At 40.4% G+C, this 24,478-nt stretch overlaps 1 protein-coding gene across 1 annotated transcript; it reads right to left on the bottom strand.

Annotated features, from left to right (window-relative positions):
* Nucleotides 10,337–24,276, bottom strand: LOC109844310 (formate--tetrahydrofolate ligase). The gene is made up of 5 exons (XM_020413298.1): nucleotides 23,997–24,276; nucleotides 23,756–23,905; nucleotides 12,298–13,473; nucleotides 11,721–11,867; nucleotides 10,337–10,758 (listed from the first exon to the last, which is right to left on the bottom strand). Exons 1-5 carry the CDS (start codon nucleotides 24,156–24,158, stop codon nucleotides 10,483–10,485), a joined length of 1,911 nt encoding a protein of 636 aa, XP_020268887.1. The 5' UTR covers nucleotides 24,159–24,276; the 3' UTR covers nucleotides 10,337–10,482.

Here is a 24,478-nt window from a genome sequence, read left to right as displayed (position 1 = left end):
GCACAGCTTGGCCTTTGTTTCAGTTGTGTTTTTTTTTTGCAGCCTCTTGTTGCTTTCCTTGGTTGCAGCCTCTTATTTCTTGGCATTTGGTTGTGTTGGCCTTTGGTCTTTGGTTGTGTTGGCCTGTGGTTGGTCTTTGGCACAGCTTGGCCTTTGTTTTAGTTGTGTATTTGTGCAGCCTCTTGTTGCTTTCCTTGGTGGCAGCCTCCTGTTTCTTGGCATTTGGTTGCGTTGGCCTTTGGTCTTTGGTTGTGTTGGCCTGTGGTTGGTCTTTGGCACAGCTTGGCCTTTGTTTCAGTTGTGTTTTTTGTGCAGCCTCTTGTTGCTTTCCTTGGTTGCAGCCTCTTGTTGCTTGGCATTTGGTTGTGTTGGCCTCTTGCAGCTCTTGCTTTCCTTTGGTTGGTCAGCTATGATGATGGCCTTCGGATTCAGTTGATGCTTGTGTTAGCCTCTTGCAGCTCTTGATTTTGTGCTTTCCTTGGTGGCAGCCTCTTGTTGCTTGGCATTTGGTTGTGTTGGCCTCTTGCAGCTTTTGATTTTGTGCTTTCCTTGGTTGCAGCCTCTTGTTGCTTGGGATTTGGTTGTGTTGGCCTCTTGTAGCTCTTGCTTGTCCTTTGGTTGGTCAGCTATGGTTGGCCTTCGGATTTAGTTGATGCTTGGCCCTTATTTAAATTTTGTGCATGTTTATTGTACTCTCTGCCTTGGTTCCAGCTCTTGGTACTATTATGTGTTGTTGGTCAGTTATGGTTGGCCTTTGGTTTCATGTTGATGCTTGGCCTTTGTTTTAATTTTGTGCATGGTTTCAACCTGCTCTCGGCCTTGGTTTCAGCTCTTGGTTGGCCTTTGGTTGGTATGCATATTTTGTGTTATGATGATGGGCTATTTTTAAGATATGCAGCCAAAGTATATGTAGGCATCAAAAATGCTTACAGACATCCAAACACCACTCAAGACAACATAGAAGAACAATATACACATCATCAGGCAACACATGGAGGCGCGGCAGACCAAGGCGCCGCGGCTAAGGCGCGGCAGACCAAGGCGCCGCGGCTAAGGCGCGGCAGACCAAGGTGCCGCGGCTAAGGCGCGGCAGCCTATGGTGTCGCGGCTTAACCGCTGCAACCTATGGTGCCGCGGGATGGAACGTGCTCATAACCGTCTCTTTGGCCGCGGCAGCCTATACTGCCGCGCCAATAGCCGCGGCAGTGTAGACTGCAGCGGCCAAAGAGAAAACGGCCAGTCAGTTATTTCGCCTCCGTTTCAACTGTGGTGTACTGAGAGCCCTATAAATACCTCCCTAGGCACGAATTAAAGGAAGAGGGCATTTTTGGAGCAGAAGATACTTGAGTCTTTGGTGATTTTGAGAAAGAAAGAGAGAATTTTCACCCTCTGACAAGCATCATTTGGTGAATCCTAGAGATCTAAGCTCAGACTTGATCTTTGGAAGAACGGACATCTTACATCGATAAGATATTCGTTTTCAAATCTTTACTTCGATAAACGAAGGAGAGATCCTTAAACAACCTCTCGATCTACGAATCGGTGGTCCACGAACTAAAGCGTTCCCGGTATAGGCAAAGTCCCACAAAAGCAGGAGTTGATAAACAATTTCTGTGTTATTTTCTCGAGAGTTGTATTTTCTTTTATTTTCATTGTAATTTCTTGTAAACACATCAAAGTTTAATGGAATCTGCAATGGAAACAGCTTTCGCTGAAAACAAACTGGCGACCACAGTGGGAGCCAGCGGCCTCGCTGCCGAGGCCGCAGTGTCGCAGCCGATTAAGATCATCGTCACTGAAGAGATCGAATATGAGTTCGATCAAGCCAAATTTGAGGAATACCTGTCATCCTCATCTTCAAAATCTCCCTCGCCCCGCAGGTGTAAGAAGATTTCCTCTCCTAAGAGAGTTTCTAAGTCTTCAATTCCAACGAAGACCACAGGCGAAGATTCTCGCCAAGTTCTCTCCAAGGAATCTGCCTGCAACATTTCTGCTCCGAGTGACCCCGCACCAGTTAAGGAGTCACCGAATCAAAATGAACAAGCATTGACGAAGAGAGCTCGTCAAAGACAGCGTCAACGTCGCGCTCGTCAATTGGCAAAGGCTTTGCAACAAACCGACGGGGTCCATTATTATACGGACCTAAAGTCGAGGAATCAAAAGATTGTTCAGTTGCCTAAAAGGCAAGGTAATCACATCTCTGCACAGCTTACGACAGAGGAATGGACTCTGGTCAAAAGAGCCCGTTCTATCCTGAAGGAGCGTATACAAAGGCGTCAAGCAAAAGCTGCTCGCACTCGTGCCCTTCGTTAACAAGCGCAGGAAAACAAGAAGGAAGTGGTATCTGGAAAACCACAGAAGAACTGTAAAGTTTGGGTTCCCAAAAAAAAGAACACCCAAAGAATACAGAGGAAGCTAGTCTTCAACCGCGGCAGTACAGACTGTCGCGGCTTATCATATAACCGCGGCAGTACGTACTGCCGCGGCTCATCATATAACCGCGGCAGCCCATACTGCCGCGGCACATCATACAACCGTGACAGTTATGGCTACCGCGGCAAAGAGAAGGTCAACGAAGACCCCATTTCAACTCCTTCAGCATCCGTCCCAAGCCCGTCTGCTGCGTCACCAGTGAAGATTCAGGACAAGCCGGACATATTGAAAGTCAAACTCACGGAATTGGATCTCCTTAGTTTGGCATTTGACAATCAGGGCAAAGCCCCAACCAAAGAACAGTCAAACCCGGCAAGTAAACCCTTAGTGGTTTCTTATACAGGGGGTCGTAAACACCCTCCTGTCAGAACTGCACCAGTCCAGAACGAGAGAATACCAGTTCACTCTCGTCTAGGACCGATGAAGACACCATTCCCGCAAGGGGGTGGATTTAAAAATTCAACCTTGGATCGCTCAGAAGCGACAACAAGTCGTCCTGCGCACGTTAACAAGGTTCAGAAGAAAGAGATAGGTTGCTCAAATCGTAACAACGATGAGCTGTACTATCAGAAAAATAACTCAAGAAAAAGAGTTGTACAAGAAAACGAGTCTCACTGCTCCTGTGAGAGACTCATCAAGGCAGTGCTGACAGAATGCGGATGCTCTAAAGCGAATTCAACAAGAGTCTCCGTATTTCAAAGACTTTCAAGTGAAACGTCAAGACCCAAGATGAGACGTTTCAACAAGAAGAAACCGGCAGTCCGACAAGATGAGTTCCCTGAGGTCACTATTAATATGACCAACAAAGGGAAGCAAAAGTCAGTCAATCCCGACCCTGATTTCTCTCCAGGGGGGAGAGTTGAGCGGGGTCTTTCTCAAAGGATGGCGCGGTTACAAAGAAGAGCCAACCTACGACGAGACTACAGGAAAATGCACGAGGGGCTATCTTCAGATGAAGAAATGTCAGATACTTGTTCAGCCATTGCATCGGACGATACCGCATCCAGTGTTGGACAAGCCAGAGAATCATTTGCAATTACGCCAGACCAATTGGCTCACATGCTGCAAGAAGCATTGGCTAAACAACGCGAAGAAATCAGAGCTGAGTTCAAGACTGAGATGGAGTTGACTATGCAGCAAATGCGGGATTTGCAGGTTCAGCAACACCAACCGGAATCAAGCCAAAGAGCGGAATCCAGTCGGCGTAATGAAGAGGATGAGACGATATTTGAAGATCATCCTCTAGATAAAGACAACTCCGGAAGCGATCCGACCAAGTCAGCCACTCAACCTCCACAGATCTATTTGAAGAAAAGCGAGGAAGAGGACAAGAAGATGCACGATCTTGAGAGCAAAGTCAACGCTTTGATGACGGCTCAAGAAGTGAAGAAAACGGGCATTCCATACCCGTACCCACGTAATGAAGAGGATGAGACCATCTTTGAAGATCCTCCTCCAGATAAAGACAACTCCGGAAGCGGTCCGACCAAGTCATCCACTCAACCTCCGCAGATCTACTTGAAGAAGAGCGAGGAAGAAGACAAGAAGATGCATGATCTCGAGAGCAAAGTCAACGCTCTGATGACGGCTCAGGACGTGAAGAAAACAGGCATTCCATACCCGTACCCGAGGGAGTGGGATCTGATTCCTTATCCCCAGAAATTTAATTTGATTAACTTTACTCCTTTTGATGGCAGGGGTTCACCAACTCAGCACTTGATCTATTTCAAGTCGCATCTCGGCGCAATATCCGGGAACGAAGCCCTGATGGTCCGGTCATTCGTAGGAACCCTTCGCGGGCCTGCCTTCGATTGGTACCGACGCCTTAAGCCTGGGAGTATCACTAGCTGGGCAGACATGGAAGAGTTATTCCTCACCAATTTCTTCGACGACGACACAGAAGTCTCAATTGGCACGTTGTTGGATGAGAAGCAGAAGGATGGGGAATCGGTTGACGTCTTTGTCAAACGATTCCGGGACAAAGCGGTGAACTGCAGAGATCCACTCACTGAGGAATTTATTCTGCAAACATGTCATAATAATCTGTCCTTGGATGTATTAGAAGTGGTGGGGGTTGTTCCCTCTAAAACTTGGAAAGAGATGAAAGTAAGAGGTGAACAAGCTGAACGCTTCCTCAAGAGAAAGAATTTGGAGCGAGGTTTGCCACCAGCTAATAATCAGAATCAAAATCAAAAGCAGAACTTTAACCCTCGAGGCAGAGGAAGAGGGTCTGTAGCCGCTGTGGACGCACATCAGACGTCACAACAGCCACCGCAACAACCGCAACAATCATCCTTCCAGTTGGCGCCAAACCAGAATCAACAGCCTTCGAAGCAGTTTAAGAATTCTGAGCCCAGATTCCCAAAGGAATACTCTTTCAAAGATGATGAAGTTCCGGTCATCTTCAAATACTTGTTAGAGAACAACAAGATCAAGCTTCCACCGGTCACAAACCAAGAAGAAGCAACGAAGATCAATGACCCAAAGTATTGTGCATATCACAGAAGGGTCCACCATCCTACTAAGACATGTTATGTTTTAAAGGATAAAATTCAAACATTGATTGATGTTGGTATTGTGACACCGAAGCCAAAGGAGAAGAAGGTAGGCGCAAACGCGGTCTCTATTAGCTTCGGATCGGTTCCTTTGTCCTGGTTTCAAGCCGAGCCAGTATCAAAGGTCAAGATGCAAACCATCAACGATGACCCTCATGGACAGCGCCAGAAGGGGCTCGTATCTCACACAGCCCCCAACGGCGAAATCCTTTGGGTTCATCCGGATTTGCTTGAAGATGAACAGTGGACGACACCCACATCAAAGAAGAAGTCAAAAGGCAAGGGAAAGGAGAAGTCCTGCTATGGAGCCTCGGCGATTCCCGAGAAGAACGATGAGGATATAGCAGCTTTATCACTTTCTGATGGAGAACAGGAAGTTTTTGCTACAAGAAGTGGAAACGAGTACCATTATAGGTATCCGGAAACCTCAGATCCAAATGCCAAAACTCTTACGGAGCTGGGGGTAGCCATAACTCCACCAGTAGCAGCTGAAAAACCTCAGAAAGTTGTTAAGCAAAAAGAAAAAGAACCTCAACACAGAGAGGTTCAAATTCCGAAGCAGTCTCGTTTTAGTCGACCGATTGGACGAGACAAACCGGAAAGCTCGAACGCACCATATCGTTTCGACGTTATGGCTCAGCTGGCTAATATCCCAGCAAGAATTACGCTATATGAGTTGTTGCGCCTCTCGAAAGAAACCAGAGAAGCTTTACAAGAAGCTTTGGCTGATTCCGAAGTATTCCTCACTCAGATCAAGCCAACTCCTGAAGAGCCAGAGTCGTCAGTGCAGCATTACAATCTGGCAGCCACGAGATTCCCTTGCATCGCTTTCACAAAAGAAGATATGCAAATCAGGAATTCAAAACATGATAGGCCTCTATATTTCACCGGATATATTGGCTCGAGCATGGTCAACCGGATCCAAGTCGATCCGGGTTCTGCCGTTAGCATCATGCCACTTCGGTTGATGTACCACCTCGGAATTCCCGCCAGCAAGTTAGCCTCCACAGGAACGGTTATTTATGGTTTCAACACAAGCGGGTCACGACCGTTGGGAAAAATCCGGGTGAAGTGTCAACTCGGAGATCTGAAGTCTGAAGTCACCTGCTATGTGATCGATGCGGAGACTTCTTACAACTTACTGTTGGGTCGCCCATAGATCCACGGTAATCTTATAGTTCCCTCCACCCTCCATCAGTGTTTGAAGTATGTCGACACTAATGAGGAGGTCAAGACGGTGGTCGCGGATAAGCAACCATTCAAGGGGTTAGAAAATTACTTTACTGACTCCCTTCTTTATGGTGCTGAGTCCGATACTGAACCATCGGCCCATGGCACGGACAGCGGAGAAGAAGCTGATACCGAAGCCGGACTCGATTATAGTGAAGGTCTCGTACTAAATGACATTGAACCTCTTGTAATCGATCTTGATGGTGATAAATCATCGGACGAAAGTTGTAACTGGCAGCTTGCCGATGAAATAATAAACCATGATTTAGAGTACTCGCATTGTCTAGATGACGTAATGCAGAAATTGTATGACGACTCTAGTCTACATATGCCACTTCGTTCGTCTTGTACGGCGACGAAACACCTTCAAAGCTCATCTGGAACAACTATGATCCTACCCGCAAAGGCAGGGGGTGAAAAAGAGATAATCCCCAATGATGCCTCCTTGGAAGGCCCCCAAATGCCTGACTGAACACCTCCAAAAAGACCCCTCGCTCGATGGATAGAAGTGCCAAACTCCACCACGGTCTCGCTCATCCTAATGTGCTCACAGGACTTCAATCTGCAGGTCATAGCACTCCTCAACAACCAATGCACGGTATTACCAATCATATACCCCAGCACCAAACAATGCCACAGTCTAGCCGAATCTGATGAAGTCGTCATTTCCCTATCAATCACCGTGCTTCCGTGCAAATAATACAAATTTCTTCTTCTGACGCCCTTCATCACAATCATGGACCCAAATGTAACCTTCAAGCGTGCATCCGCCAAGGTCACCCTATAGCCAGCTGCCTCCAAAGCTCCAAGTGAAATGATGTTCTTCTTCAACTGAGGAACGAACCTCACTCCAACCAACTCCCGAATCACCCCGTCACTCATCCTGATCCGAACAGTACCAATACCACCAATAGAGCATTTGTGATCATTCCCCATGAGCACGAAATCCCCTCTTTCCAACTCCTGAAAGCTGGAGAACCAATCCCTCCTAGGGCAAATATGGTATGTAGCCCCCGAATCCAACATCCACTCTGTAGAGTAGACAACACAAACTGACGGCAATGCAGATAATGAGTAGCCCGAAGAATTCGAATCTGAATCATTGCCACTGGCCTTGACAACATTCGCCTCTGAAGCTTGAATAGCTTTTCCTTTATTCTTTCCGACTCGATCAACTAACTTTGGGCATTCGACTTTCCAATGTCCATCCTCTTTGCAAAAGGCACACTGATTCTTACGAACTCCAAGATGTGCCCCTCTAGACTGTGACCTCCCACTACGGTTTGGACCCTTTGCTCTTGCGACCAACGCCCCTGCTACCGGCTCAATCGAAGTCTCCTTATCCTTCTTTCGAAGCTGATAATTCACAAGTGCAGCGGTGACCTCACTATACGAAAGAGATGCCTTCCCATTAATAAGAGTAAGAACGAAGGTCTCATATTCCTCGTCGGGCAAGGAACTCAACAACAACAACGCCTTGTCCTCATCTTCAATCACCACATCTACATTCGTCAAATCCGCAAGAAGCTTCGTGTAGTGGTTCATGTGATCACCAATGGAGGTTCCTTTCTTCAACTGGAAGCGGTAAAGCCTCCTCTTCAAATGCAAGCGATTCTCCACACTCTTGGTCAAATACTTGCTCTCAAGGATCTCCCAAATCTTCTTTGCAGAAGTCTCATTGATCACATCATACTTTAGATCTTGAGTGAGACAAGACCTAATCACACCACACGCCGTTCGATTCATCTTTTTCCAAACCTTCTCATCAATGTTGTCCGGTTTCCCGTCCAACTCCAACGTATCTTCCAAATTTTGCGCGTTGAGCGCATCCATGACTTCGCATCGCCAAAGTCCAAAATTGTTTGTGCCATTGAACTTTTCCACGTCAATCTTCATCGAGTGGATATTCAAGCTTTGGACGGTCTTCACGCCGGAAGTACTGCCCACAACTCCTTCTTTCTCGGCCATAATCCTCAAGGCACCACCAAACCAATGCGGAAACAAACGAGAAATAGATCCAAACTGAAAAAGACGAGATTTTTACCAAAAAGATCCCACCTTTATCACCAAACGAAGCCCTAGATGAACTTCCAAAGCGATCTACTCCTCCAAATAGCCCAAGCGTAGCCCGAGCTCTGATACCACTTGTTGTGTCTGAAGCTGTGTCGAGGAACCAAACCAAACGCCAATCCAAGAAAGCCAAACGAACCAAATATCAATGCACAAACAAAACACCAATTTTAACGTGGTTCGGCAAGTTGCCTACGTCCACGGGGCAAGGGGGGATGGGGTTTTCACTAATAGAGAAAGAGTACAAACTGAGATTACAATACGCTCAAAGGAACAAACTAATCTCACCACAAAGCTCTTAATCTCTCCAAATAAAACCCTAAACAAATAGCTCAAAAATACCTCTTTTTGTGCTCCAAATAGCCTCCAATCAATGCTTAATCAAAGCCTAAACCAAGCCTAGGAAACCCTAAAAAACGTGTCTCTATTTATAGCAAAACACAATCCCAAACTGATTGGGATTCTAAAAACGAGTCTGCCACACCCTGTACCATGGGTGTGGCAGAGGGTGTGGTGCAGGACAGATTCTGCCACACCCTGCACCGTGGGTGTGGCAGAGGGTGTGGTGCAGGACAGATTCTACCACACCCATGGTAGACATCACACCAGGGTGTGGTGGAGTCTGTTTTGGGTTATTCTTCACGTTTTTCACAATTCCTTCGCCGTTTTCACAAGGTCAACAAGACAAAATCTAAATACCTGGAAACCGTAGAATATCTAAACAAAACGTTTGGGATCAAATTCATGTCTGTTTGAAGTTTAGGTGCGCCAAAAGACCCTCCCCATCGCGTTATGCATCGTTCTGATCTTCATTAAAATCCCAACAAATTTCTCTAAAAAAAAATATTATGATGTTTTAACTTGATTAGTTCATTGTGATTATTGTATATTTCTTCCTAGCACGTAGTCGATGTAATGCAGTTCTAAGTCGAAATCAGGACAGATTTATAAAATTGTATCACCGATCTATTCATGAAAGAGATTGATAAAATGAGTAGTTCCTATCAATTTAAATGTCAATCAATTTCTGAAGAGGAAAACAATATATAACTAGATGAAGTTTTTGAGCTTCCTGATTTTACATTTATGCCATAGTATATTCCAATAGAAATAGTGATAAATTAGCGCTAAAATGGAAAAAAAAAAGATGAAATGGTAAAAGTAATTCTGAAAAAGTAGAAGGAAGACTTGCACTAAACTGAAAACGTCAATATCAATGGTCCAATGTTTAAGCATAGCATTTCAAGCCATATTAGATACGAATTCTTGATAAAAAGTTGCACCATAGTTTCTGCGTACTAAAGGCATCCTTAGATGAAAATATATTTCCATGATCCAAGAATAGAAAGTTGTCGCCATCAATTGCAACTTTAATTGGACTTATAACTTGAACACTTTAATATTTGCATTACTGTGTAGTAGAGAAAGTAATGCAAATTGATGGTTTCTTTATCTCATGGACACTTGAGTTTTGTGAGACGCACCAAAATTGTTCGCGAGGTTCCGTTAGATAGAGAAGTTGAGAGGGCGTTTTGTGCAAACCCTCTCAAAGTTCAGGGGGTGTTCCGTGAAAATTGATTCTAATTCTTTTCTTGGCAGAATAGGATGCAAGATTACCAGTGCTGTCAGCTTAGCTTTTATTTTATATCTACTGTTTTATCGGAGGGAAATGCTTTCCTAAACTTACGTGAAACTAGAACATTGTTGGTTTAATTCCAAGAGGTTGGATTTTTATGGGAAGCTTGATGAATCTAAAACTATCAGAGGTGGCTTATTTTCATCCCTCTCTAGAAATAGGAGCGTAAATATGGCTTAGGATCGCAAGGGCACTACTTTAGGGATGCAACTGGATCCCTAAAAATACAAAATACAAAAAAGAAAGGAAAAAAAATCCAATGAAAATGAAAATGCAGACCCCATGAAGTTCATTCACCTGGTCGAAGAGATTCTCGGTTTCATCAAGGAATCATCGGCATCTAAACCTGAAAACACCATGAAGCTCATCAACCAGCAATATCACTTAAAGAAAGTATCTTAAGACACTTAGCTAAGTTTTCAAACAGCCAACAACATCACCAATTTTCATTGCAACATAGTGTACAATCTCATAATACTCTCTCAGACATTATATGAAGGATTAGAAAAAAATTGTACCATATTTTATTCAAAATAAAAAATAATATAGTGAACCATATTAAGAGAGACCGATGACGTTCCCAGTTGCAAGATCGATATCGATATCAAAGAAACAAGGCCTCGTTGGGAGCCCAGGCATTGTGCTCATGGTTCCCACAAGAGGGTATATGAAGCCTGCACCAATACTTGCACGAACATCTCTAATTGGGAGCACAAATCCAGAGGGAGCTCCCTTTTGCGAAGGAACATGTGAGAAAGAGTACTGTGTTTTCGCCATGCAGATGGGGAGATTTGAGAATCCTTGCTTCGTGTACATCTCAATTTGCTTCTCGGCCTTAGAAAAGAGAGCACAAGATTTGTCAATTGAAACAATCATATGGATAAAATTTAAAAGAAAGATAAGAAGGGATTATACGAAAGATCGAGGCTCTTGTTTAATGATATTCACTAAAGTTTGACTTGTAAATATCAAGAAGTTTAACTTAATATTCTCTTAAAAGCTTAAGATCATTTTGGTAAACTGAAATTTCTCTCAATTAATAGTTGTTAACAATGTGAGAACTTGAAAAGTTAGAATCCAGAAGAAAGGAAGCTGGAAATTGTAAGATTTGTAATATAAGTAGAGCCTCAGACAACAAGGTACTTTTGTCAAAAATTGACTACTTTACAAAATTTAATAGGAGAATTAATTCAATTAAAGGTGTTTTCTTTTTCCTGGAAGAGAATAGCTACTTGATGCTATTTCGTTGCTATAGCAGAGACGATCAGTACTCAGACACAGGAGTTCAGACAAATTTTGCTTACCAGGGGACTAACTTTATATTTTAGACATGAAAATACCCAGTAAAGGTTTACTACAAATTGTTATCTCGAATCTTCTATATTGATTTTCTGATAACGCCCATAAATATTCCATTAAAATATATATCAAAAGACCTTCTCATAACCATTTTGTGACCAAAATAACCTTTCACAAGGATGAGAAAGCTAAGCTCTGTGTTACTAAAAGAAAGTAGAAGTATTAGAGAAGTATCTGTGTTCTTCCATTAACAACTTCTGGTATATATATATTTATTTATTTTCAGTTTTTGCTTGCAAAAGATGGAACTTGAAAGTGTCAAGTTGTAATATAACTTGTAGAACCGAGTTTCTTGTACTACAGATAACAGTTAGTGATATTATTGTCTATAACGTCGCCTAACTTTGCTGCAAGCAGTATCAGTCTTTGTGATCCTCAACAATATACGTAAATAATTTTGTAAAAAATTTTATATTTGAGTAAAAAAGTAGAGTTACCTGCTCAGAGTACTCAACATCACTTGCGCCATAGGACTTGGCTATTGCCTCAATCTTTGCCTTAATGCCAGAATCTAAAGGATATAAGAATCTCATGGGGTCTTTCTGGCTCTCGCATGCCTTTTGAACTGCAATCCCAAGATCAACCTGAATATTAAGGCAAACAAGAACGATAAAGTTAACTGCAGACAAACAGGACACAAACTTTCTACTCCAAATACAATAAAACTTCCTAAAAACTTGAAACACGAGGCTCAACCCTCAACTGACATCAACTTTCATCTGCCCCAATTATATAAAAAAAGTGTGATGGTCAGACTATAGGGGTATAGGCGTATATCTATTTAGTTATTCTCAATCATGTTATGTTATATTTCATTAGCATGTACACCCCGTCATCAAAGTGATGATTTTTTGTTAGGTTTTATACTGCCATGAGAATCATGTGATGGTCATACATACATATTTCTCAAGCACAGGGGTGAATGTACTAATAAAAAGAATATGTGCTATAGTATAGAGTGTGTACCTGCAATTAACCTAAACTATTATTATCAAAATAAATGGTTATACTAACCGCTCCTTTTCCACCATGAGCATGATGACTACAAACAACCGCATCAAAAGCCCCAGCTTTGATCGCTGCACTCCTCACAGCATTCATCTCTGCCTCAGTGTCCGTAGCAAACTTATTGATCGCAACCACAACATTTACTCCATAAGCCTTTGTATTCTCTATATGCCTCGCCAAATTCACACACCCAGCTTCAACAAGACCTACATTCTCATTCAAATAAGCGTGATCCAATGGCTTTCCAGCCACAACCTCGGGTCCACCTCCGTGCATCTTAAGAGCTCGTATAGTTGCCACAATGATTGCACACTGAGGTGCCAATCCACTATACCGACATTTTATGTTCATGAATTTCTCAGTCCCGATATCTGCACCAAATCCTGCTTCAGTGACGACAAAACCCCCTTTTCCTACCAATTTAAGTGCTATTTTATCCGCCACTACCGAAGAATTTCCATGAGCTATATTGGCAAAGGGTCCAGCATGCACAAGCACAGGAGTTCCTTCGAGTGTTTGCATTAAAGTAGGATTTATGGCATCTTTCATAAGAACAGTGAGAGCTCCTCCAATCCCAAGATCATCAGCAGTTATCGGTTCACCTGCCTTGCTATTTCCTATAACCATTTTCCCTAATCTCTCTCTCATATCAGCTAACGAAGTTGTAAGTGCTAAAACCGCCATTATCTCACTAGCAACTGAGATATCAAAACCAGTCTCTCGTGTCATTCCCTTCTCATCAGGCCCTTGTCCAATTGTAATTTTCCTCAAGAAACGGTCATTAACATCCATGACTCTCCTCCAAGTGACTGATTCAGGATCAATATCAAGCCTAGCAAATCTTTTAACCTCATCGGGGGTGAGTTCATCGGGGTTGTCTTTTTCGATACTGAGTTTCTTTAAACGACGAAGCATGACATCAGCGAATTTACGCTTGCCTTCTTTGTTTGGAGGGCAAAGACGATTGAAGAGGGCTTTGTCGGATTGGGAGGCTTCGTGAAAGATTCGGGTGTCAATGGCAGCGGCGAGGAGGTTGTTGGCGGCAGTGATAGCGTGGATGTCGCCGGTCAGGTGGAGGTTGAATTCGTCCATAGGAATGACTTGGCTGTAGCCACCACCGGCGGCACCTCCTTTGATGCCAAAAGTTGGGCCTTGGGATGGTTGACGAAGGCATGTGACAACCTAGAAGAAGGGAAAAAAATTGGTTATGCAAATAATTTATATAGGAAAAAATTTAAAATTCAATTTTCTTAAAGCAAACAGAAAATTTTGGATTCTTGATAATACATTTGATATCAGAAACTATCTTGGAGTGAAAAATAACCGATAAAGAACTACGTGCATGGTGTAACATCTGGGGTTAAGCATAATGTTTCAGACTGGCTAATGCAAAAATTTAATACTACAAGTACCAGTATAGTGTACAGAGCAAAGATGATTTGATAGTTAAACAAATAATTATAATCAGTTGGGATAAAAAGTTGAGTTGGCATCTCACAGTCTTGTATACAAGAAAATAAAGGCTAATAAATTAAGAAGAACTGAAGAACCAATCTTAATTTGAGATCCAGTGCAAACCATTCAATGGAGACAGTGCTACGTAAAATTTCGTGCAAGAATTACTAAGAAGGAAACCATAAATTTAGCGTGAAAAATAATTATGATACTACTATGGCCTCAAAACTTGCATGATGAGTTCATTATAGGTGAAATGGTGGCTTAACATTATGATGGGAACCTAAAATGTTGAGAAGGGATAAAAGGATGAGAGCTTACAGTGAAATTAAAGAAAGCATGATTTGATATATAAGCAGAACCTACATTACATAAGAACTAATCTTTACAAAGTATGCTTTAAATTTACAATCCCTTTATTAATTATGCTGAAGTTGAAATATAACGGAGTCTCAGAAATTTTTAACAAAAGATATGTGAAAATTCATCAATTTTGATTGTATGAAACTAAATATTCCTTGAAGAAATTGTGTGTAAAGGGAGATTACCTAACTCAGAGTAAAAGGATCATTTTAATCGCAACGGAAAAAAAAAACCTAACAGAAGAATATCAAACCTAGGATGGAAAAGAAAGATGTAGGCATTGTTATCGCTGTCACAACAGGACAGTGATAGTATGAAAAGGTGGAGTAGCATGAACTTCTCAAAGTCTCAGGGTTTATGAAGATATCACGCATTTCTTTTAAATCTCCTAGCCTCCACATAGCTTATTTAAAAATACAAATGAACAGGCAAGTGATAGATTTCAGATTGGACTTACATAGAATCATATACTGATGAGATTCTGTGTCAACTATGCAGGTCAACCCTGTCCTCTTCTCTCCCTAAGCTCATAATTTTTCAACTTTGGTGGGCATGTTTTCAAGCCTAAAACAAGTACAAATCATCCCTTCCTACTAAAATCAGAAATGAGTTGCATATACAAAGGAAGAAAAGTTTACAAAGATATCAGTAAGTTATACAAGTATTGTGACAAATTGGGTTCTACACCTTAAGATAATATGTTCCTCAGAAGCGGAAGACTAGTAATTGTCTCAAGTAAATCACTGTTCAAAATTTTACTAATGATTTGCCACCAAACCTCATTAATCAATACAAAGAGGAACAAAATGTTAGGAATCGTGACCCAATATTAGTTTATTTTGATGATAACAAATATTATATGTTGTGTGTATTATGTGTTAACATTTGTTTTACAGTATCAAAGCTATATCAATAATTATATTCAAAGAGATACTCAAGACATAGATGAGTTCAAGGCAAAACGAAGCAAAGAAGAAGATATACTTTATTGTCAAAATGTAATTTTATATTTTCTTTGCTTAGAAATTTGTACAAGCCTTGATCACTCACACACATGCACACACATAGTGTTAGAACACACTAACACATGCTTAGTGTGTTGGTTAACAATAGAAATTCCCTATGTTAGCCATTAGAGTTTATAGATATTGAGTGAGTCTTAAAACATTTTATTTATACCCCTTATCAATTAGAATCTGAAAAAACTCAAAAGATCAAAGTTGTAGGTCTCTTCAAGAGCTTTCCAACAAATCTTAAATCACCTTATTCCGATATCGGATGAGAAAGTTACAGTCAAAATACTAAAAAGAAAATTCCAGAATCTGTGAGTTTACAGTGTAGTCGACTACTATGCCTTGTAGTCGACTACTAAATAATTTTCTGACTTCACAGAGTCTGTTTAGACTCAGTGTAGTCGACTACTATGACTTGTAGTCGACTACAGATACAGTTTTTTCAGATTTTAGGTTTTAAATAAGTGACTGTTTATAGCCGTTTTGTGTAGGGCTGGCAATGGTACACAATTCCATTCCAACCAATTCATGTACCAACCGTACCAAATACGTTGGTATACCATCAAATCGGTATATGGTAAACGGTACAGTATACCGTACCAGCTTCAAAATACGGTACGGTAGGTGGTACACATTTTTCTTCTATCGTGGTATACCGTACCTATCAACTTATATTATATTAAATTATTTAATATATAAAATATATATATATCCTTAAATCTCAACCATAGTTTTAGGGAAGATAAATCTCAACCGTCGATTTTTTTTAACCCCCCCCCAAAAAAGCCAAAACCCCTCAGCCCTCACCCAGATTCTTCTTCTTTCTCTTCGAAGCGGCGGCAGCAGAAGCGCACTCCGACGATTCATACACCGGCGCAGAGATCGACTCCGCGATTCAAGCGAAGCACCTCACTGGCTCCCCGTGCTCTGCTTCCTCACTCGTCTCTGTTCAGCTGGTGAGGTGAGAATTTTTTGCTAAATATGTTTGAATTTCTCTAGAATTTTGCTAAATATGTTTGAAGCACCTCCCTGGCCCCCCGTGCTCTTTTTTTGGGTGTTTCTAGGGTTTATCTGTAATGTTTCTAATGAATCAGAATTTGTTCCCGTGAGACTGAAATTTGTTGATTTTGGTTGATAACATGTGATAAAAATGGGTAAAATTACTGGGTGAAATCAGTTTTCTGTTATAGCAATTTAACTAATATAGTTATAGCAATTTAACTAATATAGTTATAGGCTGTGAAAAAGATGATTTAGAGACTGTTGATACATGAATATAGTTATAGCAATTCCATTCCTCTTCTATCGACTGGATTGTATTTGGGCTTGCAATCAGTTTTCTGTTACTGGGTGAAATCAGTTTTCTGCTATAGCACTTCAACTAATATAGTTATAGCAATTTAACGAACAGTTGATACTTTGTGAAATCAGTTTTCTGTTTTGTGAACTTTGTAATTGATGTTTTATTCTTGTTCCATTGTAGGCAATGGATTCTTTTATGTCACAAAGTGGTACTGTGGGCTATTCAAGCTCAACACCATCAGTTCCATCCAGTGCAAATGCAGAGACCATTGCCGGTTTACATGCTGCACATCTGCCACCTCTGCCACCAATTGCACCATCAGTTCCATCCACTGAAGGGACTCATGAAGGCAGCCAGTCCAGTCTCGGAAGAGAAAAGATCCCTCAAACAAAAGCAAGATGTGACAGTACTTTACCAGGTGCAAACTTCCTGATGGTCAAATTGATCCTAAACATTGCACCTGCAACTATTGTCACGAAAGAATGTTGTGCCTCACAGAAAAGAATGGGACTAGCTCCATGTTGTATCATAGCAAGAGATGTGAGAAACACCTCTGTTATCAATAAGCAAAGGAAAGTGATACCACTCATACGAGGCTGAGTCGAGATAATGTGAGTGGAGGCACTGGATACCGGAGGTGGAACAAGAAAAGATGTGATGATAAGTGTATTGAGATGATCATCAAGGATGAGCTTCCATTTCGGTTTGTGGAGAGGGAGGGATTCAGAGCTTTATGCAATGAGTTGGAACCACAATGGACAGTCCTGGATAGGAAGCAAGTTGCTAAGGACATGCTAGAAAAGTTCAACTTGGAGAAGTCTATGTTGTTGAGTCAGCTTAAGAGGAGTGACACAAGAGTCTCTATCACCACCGACACTTGGACATCGATTCAAAATATTAATTACATGGTGGTGACTGCGCATTTTTTGGACCACGATTGGGTGCTACACAAAAGGATCATTAACTTTTGCAATATTACTAGTCACAAAGGTGAGGACATTGGGAGAACACTTGAGCAGTGCTTGAGACAATGGGAGATCAATAAAGTGTTTACTATTACAGTAGACAATGCTAGTGCAAATGACGTGGCTGTCCAATATATGAAGAGGAGGCTTACTAGTTACCAGACCTTAATGTTTAAGGGAGAGTATCTACATTTAAGATGTGCTTGTCACATTATCAACTTGATTGTGAAGGACAGTTTGAAGGAGTAAGAGAGTGGGATTGCTGCCATTTGGAATTGTGCCAAATATGTGAGGAGTTCATCGCAAAGACTTGACAAGTTTAGGGAGTTTGCAATTCTGGAACAGTGCAAGGCAAATACCAATGTCCCGTTAGATGTTATTACAAGATGGAACAGCACATATCTTATGCTTGAAGCTGCATTGAAGTATGAGTTGATGTTTAACCGAATGTGTGAAGAGGATGAGGCGTTCAAGAGCTACTTTGCAGACAAAGTTGGACCTCCAACCAGTGTTATTGAGGCGCGCGCCCCGGGCGCGCCCCGGGCGCGGGGCGCTTCAGCCTGGGCGAAATGCGCCCCGCACGCGAGGCGGGGCGCTGCACACAGCGAGGCGCGCGCCTCGCGTGCGCCTCGCACCTGTGTTATGTAACATACTCTTTCTTCTATTTTTTTAAAATAATTTACATAATTACATATTTATATCATGTAATATACTCTTTCTTACTAGTTGCTAATCTATTTTCATCTTTTCATGTTTAACCTATAAAAAGAAAACAATAATTAGTAATTTAGTATACTTGTTTGCTAATTGTAACTTCCTTCTCTAATTAGCATGCTAACTAGCAAATTATGAACATGTAAATATGTAATTGTTACATTCATTCTTCATCTTTTCAAGCTAAGTAGCAAATATCAATTAAGAATACTAACTAGAAAATTATAAACAGTCATGTTTGTTAATTATATTTCTTAGTCTTTTTATGTGACAATTTATAAACATATGCTCATAATTGTTAATCACTTAATTTGATGATTTAAATACATGTTTCTTGTATCTTTTTTGTTACTTTAAAAATTCAGTTAGCATAATTGATGATTTAAGTTGATATTCTCATAATTTTGGATGTAGGTAACTAATATGTTGCTTATATGTTTCTGTCTTATGATGTTGGTAAATATTAATTTGAGTTATGCGTCTCAGTTAGTGAGGCGCGCGTCTTGTTGTGCGCACCTTGCGCATGGTGCGCGTAAGGGACCTTTGCGCCCCGCATTGCGCCTTGCGCCTCGATAACACTGCCTCCAACTTCTGAAAATTGGAGGTATGCAGCAGCATTTTGTGTGTTTTTGAAGAAGTTTTATGTTGCAATCTTAAGACTTAGTGCTTGGAAATCAATCACTTCAAATGTATTGTTTGTGGAGATGATCACCTTGCAATGTGAGATCAACAAAGCTTGTATTTCAGAAGATCCTGTTATGAAGAAAGTTGCAGCCTCAATGAAGATAAAATTTGACAAGTATTGGGGCAGCTTTGAGTCTATCAACAAGATCGTTTTGATAGCGAATGTGTTGGACCCGAGGTACAAGCTTCAATGGGCTAAAATGACTATGAAAAAGATTAATGCAAGCCCAAATACAATCCAGTCGATAGAAGATGATTTAAAGAAAATCTTGATGAAGATGTATGAAGAGTATAAAGGCTGTGAGGACATGGAGCAAGCTGAGCAGCCTCTCGAAGATGATTTAGAGATCGATGGAGTTGCTTACGAGGACCTTGATGAAGTCAGTAAGGAGATAGCTAGAGAGAGGATGTCAGAGCAATCACAATGCATTCGGAATGAGGTTGATCAGTACTTAACGGATAGGCATGTCAACCTTACGTGCAAGACTTTTGATATTAGCAAGTGGTGAAAGGGAGCAGAAACAACTTATCCGATTTTATCCAAGCTAGCAAAAGACATACTTGCTGTTCCATGCTCCACTGTGGCTTCGGAGAATGCTTTTAGCTTAGGGTCAAGAGTTGTAGATCCTTTCAGAGCTTTTTTGACACCAAAGACAGTTGAGGCCCTTGTTTGCACTTCTGATTGGTTAAGATGTGCACCTGCAAATTTCAACCTCTACGAGCCTCCAACAGAAGATGATCTGATAATTTACCACGAACTGGAGGAGCTTGAGAGAGGTACCTGCAAATTATTATTGTTATTATTGCTTTAGTTGAACCTGTTATTGGATTTAATTATGTATTTATGTTATTGTTGTAGAGAATGCTTTTACACAAAACTTGGAGGCAGGAAGGGGCGGCCCAAGTAGCAATAGCTCTGTTCAAACAACTGCTTAGGCATCAAGCGTTGGGGGTTTATGGCCTAGCACCATCACTGCCTACAACATGTCAACCTGTCCCGCTTTTAGACCTATCATTTCTTTTTTTCAATTGTTTCATGAATTTGTTAGTACTTTGGTAGTTTGGACTTTGGCATGTTCAATTTATGACTTCGTATTCGGTAATTTGGTTGAATTTGTATAAGACTTTGGAGTTTGGATTTGTGTTGTTATTTGTTATTAGTTTTGGAGTTTGGATTTGTGTTGTTATTTGTTATTAGTTTGGACTTTGGCCCTTGTTTGCACTTCTAATTAGAATTAGTATTAAATATGGCGTCACCTATCTTTTTGGACCATATATAAGTTCTTTCCTCTATTATGCAAATAAAGTAACATCCTTGTCCAATTTGTTTTGTGGCTTTGATGCTATAACATATCTGATGTCAGTGTATGAAGATTTCTTGTGTAATGTATACTAGCTCGATTCATGCTTGTGCAAAGAAATTTTATTGTTGCACTACTATCATCAGGATTTTAATGGTGTACTCATCAAATAATTGTCTAGAGATTATATTGGGTAATACTAGTTGCAGGTTATTCTCATTTTACCTCATGCACTCTTGACCTGAGAGCTCAGGTGAATGGGTTTTTTCAATTGTTTTATGAATTTGTTAGTACTTTGGCAGTTTGGACTTTGGCATGTTCAATTTATGACTTCATATTCGGTAATTTGGTCTTTGGCAGCAGGAGAATTATGCTCTTTTCAATTTTCTGCAATGGTGTTGTTGAGCTGGGCCTTTAAATTTTTGGGCCATAAATATCTTGGTAGAAACCCAATACCAACCGTACCAACCGAGTACCAACCGTATCAAGTAGTTGGTATACCAACGTTATTAGTTGGTAGAAATGGTGAATTTTTCCTACCAATTATATATTGGTTGGTACTTGGTACTAGGAAAATGTAATTGGTATACGTACCAATCCAGCCCTAATTTTGTGGACGTTAATTGGGTTTAAAATTATGTCATTTCAGAGGCTATAAATAGGTTTAAACATCAGAAAATAAGCACCAAGTTTTGTACTTATAAGATTCACATATTGTGCAAATTAACTCTCTAAACTTTCAGTTTTTCAATCTGTTTTTCTATAAAAGAGAGTTTCTGATATTGTATTTGTTCCTATCATTCTTAGAGCTTGTTTAGACAATATTCAGAGAGTTAAAAAGATTGATAAGCCACTGTTATACATTCACATCTATATCAAGGCTTATAGGATTGGAATTGTACATTGCTTCAAAGAAAGGTTCTCTCGGTTTATGAGAGGGGTTGATCTATTGGTCTAGAGATCGGTGTGACGATTGGCATGGTCTTGTCAATTGGGTTTGCAATTTGCATGGTCTTGCAAATTGGTCAGGTTTGTTTTTGATTTTGTAAGGTTTTAAAATCATAGTGGAAACTCTCAAGCGGGATTTGCTTGGGGATTGTACACCGGGGATGTGGAATCAGTATACATGTTTGTGTTTGTGATGTTCATTTTCTGATATTGTCATTCTTTCTTTGCAATTTATAATCTACTTTCCAAACTCACCCTCTAGTGTTTAAGTGTAAAGCTTCCGCAGATTTTTATAAGAGCGCACTCTATTCTTAAGGGTCACGATCCTTACACTTGGTATACATAAGCAAAATCAGGACCCTACACAAAAGTCTACAAAAACATAAAGTAGATTTATACAAGCATGGTGACTGATTGGTTCTACACCTGTAGACAAGATAATAGGTTCTGCTTAGCTTCCTTGGACACAGAATAGTAGTAATTATCTCAAGCAACCACTGTTTCAAAATTTTATAAACGATTAAATCCATATGAAAGGCTAATGCTTTGGCCTGAATGAATTTTTCACTGAGAAAAAACTACTTAGCATCTTAAGAAAAGGTAAAGATCTCATGTATTAATCGAATAACATAAGGGACCTCTTTGAAATGGAGAGAGCTTTGACCAAATATTAAGACTCTAAGAGACAAATTCCTTTCATGAATTGGAAAAACACTTCAAAGATGGGTGCCTTTCAGTAATTGAAACTCCAAAACTTTATTTAATTTCAAATCAAATCTATAACTCCTTTCAAGAAAGGTTTAAAGGGGGGAAAAGAACACTAAGGCCAGTGTTACCAATGTGTGATGTGGAATGCGGGGTTGCAATGTCCCTTTATGTGCATATGCGCAAAGCACAATGCAATGCACACCCGAGTGAAGCTAGGATCACACTACACATATAATTTTTCAAGATAGATAATCAAACATGAAAGAACATGTCCATGAATTTTCACAGAAAAACTATGGCAAGATAGATAATGTCTACTACGAAATAAAAAAATAAGGTCTTAATTCATAATGCTAACACACCTAACGTAGTAGTAAAGTTCATAAAATTTCAAATCAAAAGTCAAATCAAGACTTATATGGAAGAAAAATCAAATTGTAAATGAGGGCGAGTTAGGGTCCTCAATCAGGCTACTAAACTGGCCTAATGGGTTTATTTTTCTTTTTGGAAAATGAGCTATTGGGTATAAAGACCCAATTTAAATGCAAAAGATACACACATACATGTATATATGTATATATACATATATGTAAGTATATATGTATATATACACATATATGTATGTATATATGTACACACACACATAAGCTATCAAATCGAAAGTCAAATCAAGACTAATATGGAAGAAAAATCAAATTGTAAATGAGGACGAGTTAGGGTCCTCAATCAGGCTACTAAACTGGCCTAATGGGTTTATTTTTCTTTTTGGAAAATGAGCTATCGGGTATAAAGACCAAATTTAAATGCAAAAGAAATACACACACACACATTTACATATATATACATACATATATATTTTTCTTTTTGGAAAATGAGCTGTCGGGTATAAATACCCTACTTAAATGTAAAAGAAACACACACATGCGCACGCGCGAGGCTATGCCATGTGTCCTATTGCTACTGCCTCAGATGCGGGGCTCTCCGCCACTCCCCCACATCGCAGGGCACATGAGGCTCAATGAGGCATGTGCCTTTGATAACATTGATTAAGGCATCAAAATTTTATCAAGCAGAATACCCAACTCAGGCACTCAAAGCCTAGCCATTTCATATTGCTCTCAGCTAACCTACTAAGAGATTATCATCACCATCATAAACATAGGTTCTTTTCCCCTCCCATTAGATGGAGTTAACTATAGGAAGAATCCAAAAATGAAGAAAGCTATGCAAAAACTTAAGTAAGTTTTATGTCCTGATGTCAAGTTGACGACAAACCTCTATAAAGTGGTCCAGAATCTCTGAACAAGACAATTACAACCGAGTTAGAGCCTTACCCCAAGCTCACTGAACCAACAAAAACTCCTAAACTTCACTAGACTAGAAAGACATAGACAGACGTAAGTGACAGCATTTTCTATAGGGAATTATCATTTACTTAAAAGAATAAGATGAGCAACAAAAAAGTATTAACTTTTTGAGGGAGAGAAAAAGAAAGGAACTGAAAGATATCAACTATCAAGGGAAGCTTCAAATCTTCTCCAAAGCAAACCCAAATTACCCATATTCATGCCCCTCTCAAGAGCACGAGCATGAGAGCAATTACAAAACGCCCAAAGGTAGCTAAACAAACCTCCAAATTATCAAACAAAACAAACAACATTACCAATTTCATTACATGGTCAAAAAACAAGGAATCTCTATCCACTAGTAAAGTAACTAGAGGAAAGGTGTTCAATACATTTACTACTTGAGAAACCACTCAAAAGCTCCTAGAATTAGAGAATGAGAACAATCTAAATCATTCCTAATCTCTAACAGACCAATCTCAAAAACATCCACTCCATTATATCCTCAAATAATAAACAAACTCCATTTTCTCAATAAAGGGTATACTATTACTAAGAACCCAATTAAACCAATCAACAAATACCCAATTCACAGTACTCCACAAAACCACTAACCTCAATAATTTAGCTCAACAAAAAACAAAACAAAGTTCAAAGGTTTCACCTTTCTATCAAGAAAAGCACCCAAAGCTTGGCACAACCCAACAGTAGTAGTACTCTTCCCTTCTCCAAGCGGCGTCGGAGTTATCCCGCCAACAACCACATAATAACCATTATCACTCCCTTCAAGCTCATCCAAAGCCGATAAAAGCACCTAAAAAAACCACACCCAGATTTACACCCACGCCATTAAGCCCACAAAAAACAAAAAACAAAAAATAAAACATGGGTTTCGTTCAAATCACCTTGGCTTTGTACTTTCCATAGAGATCATAATGTTTGGAGCTGAGATTGAGATCCTCTGCGATCTGAGAAATGTGAAGGGGCTCGACGGAGTTGGCTATGTCGATGTCGGCGGGGACCGGTGAGGTTACCTCCAGCCTCCTGACTGTTTTCGAAGAACCCATCTTTTTTATTTTATTTTTATATTTTTTATTATTATCACGGGGAAGAGGAGAGACAGGAGGAAGAGGATGGAGAATTTGTCGCCGTTTAAAACGGATGACGGGAAAATAATGGAAAGATAAAGTCATGGAGAGCTGTGTCAATTGTTTTTGATGATGGGGATTGGATGTGGATTTGTCGGATCCACGAGGAAATGGGTTTGGGTCCGATCAGGATCCGACCCGAGATGTTGGATGCAAAATGAATATTTTCTATAGAATTTTGATGAAATATTAGGGAAGAGTTTTGCAATGTTTTAGTAGTTGTTTGAGTAACGGTTAGT

Source organism: Asparagus officinalis, chromosome 6 (assembly GCF_001876935.1).
Source record: "Asparagus officinalis chromosome 6, Aspof.V1, whole genome shotgun sequence".
NCBI classification, from domain to species: Eukaryota; Viridiplantae; Streptophyta; class Magnoliopsida; order Asparagales; family Asparagaceae; genus Asparagus; species Asparagus officinalis.
The sequence above is the reverse complement of the archived record's forward strand: the minus strand, read 5'-3'. Positions and strand labels throughout refer to the sequence as shown.

Coding starts and splice junctions, on each gene's coding strand:
- LOC109844310 (XM_020413298.1), bottom strand. CDS start 24,158: ATGGGTTCTTCGAAAACAGTCAGGAGGCTGGAGGTAACCTCACCGGTC. Junction 13,474..23,755: donor GTGCTTTTCTTGATAGAAAG/GTGAAACCTTTG, acceptor CCCTTCTTCTAG/GTTGTCACATGCCTTCGTCA. Junction 10,759..11,720: donor ATGTTGAGTACTCTGAGCAG/GTAACTCTACTT, acceptor CTCTTTTCTAAG/GCCGAGAAGCAAATTGAGAT.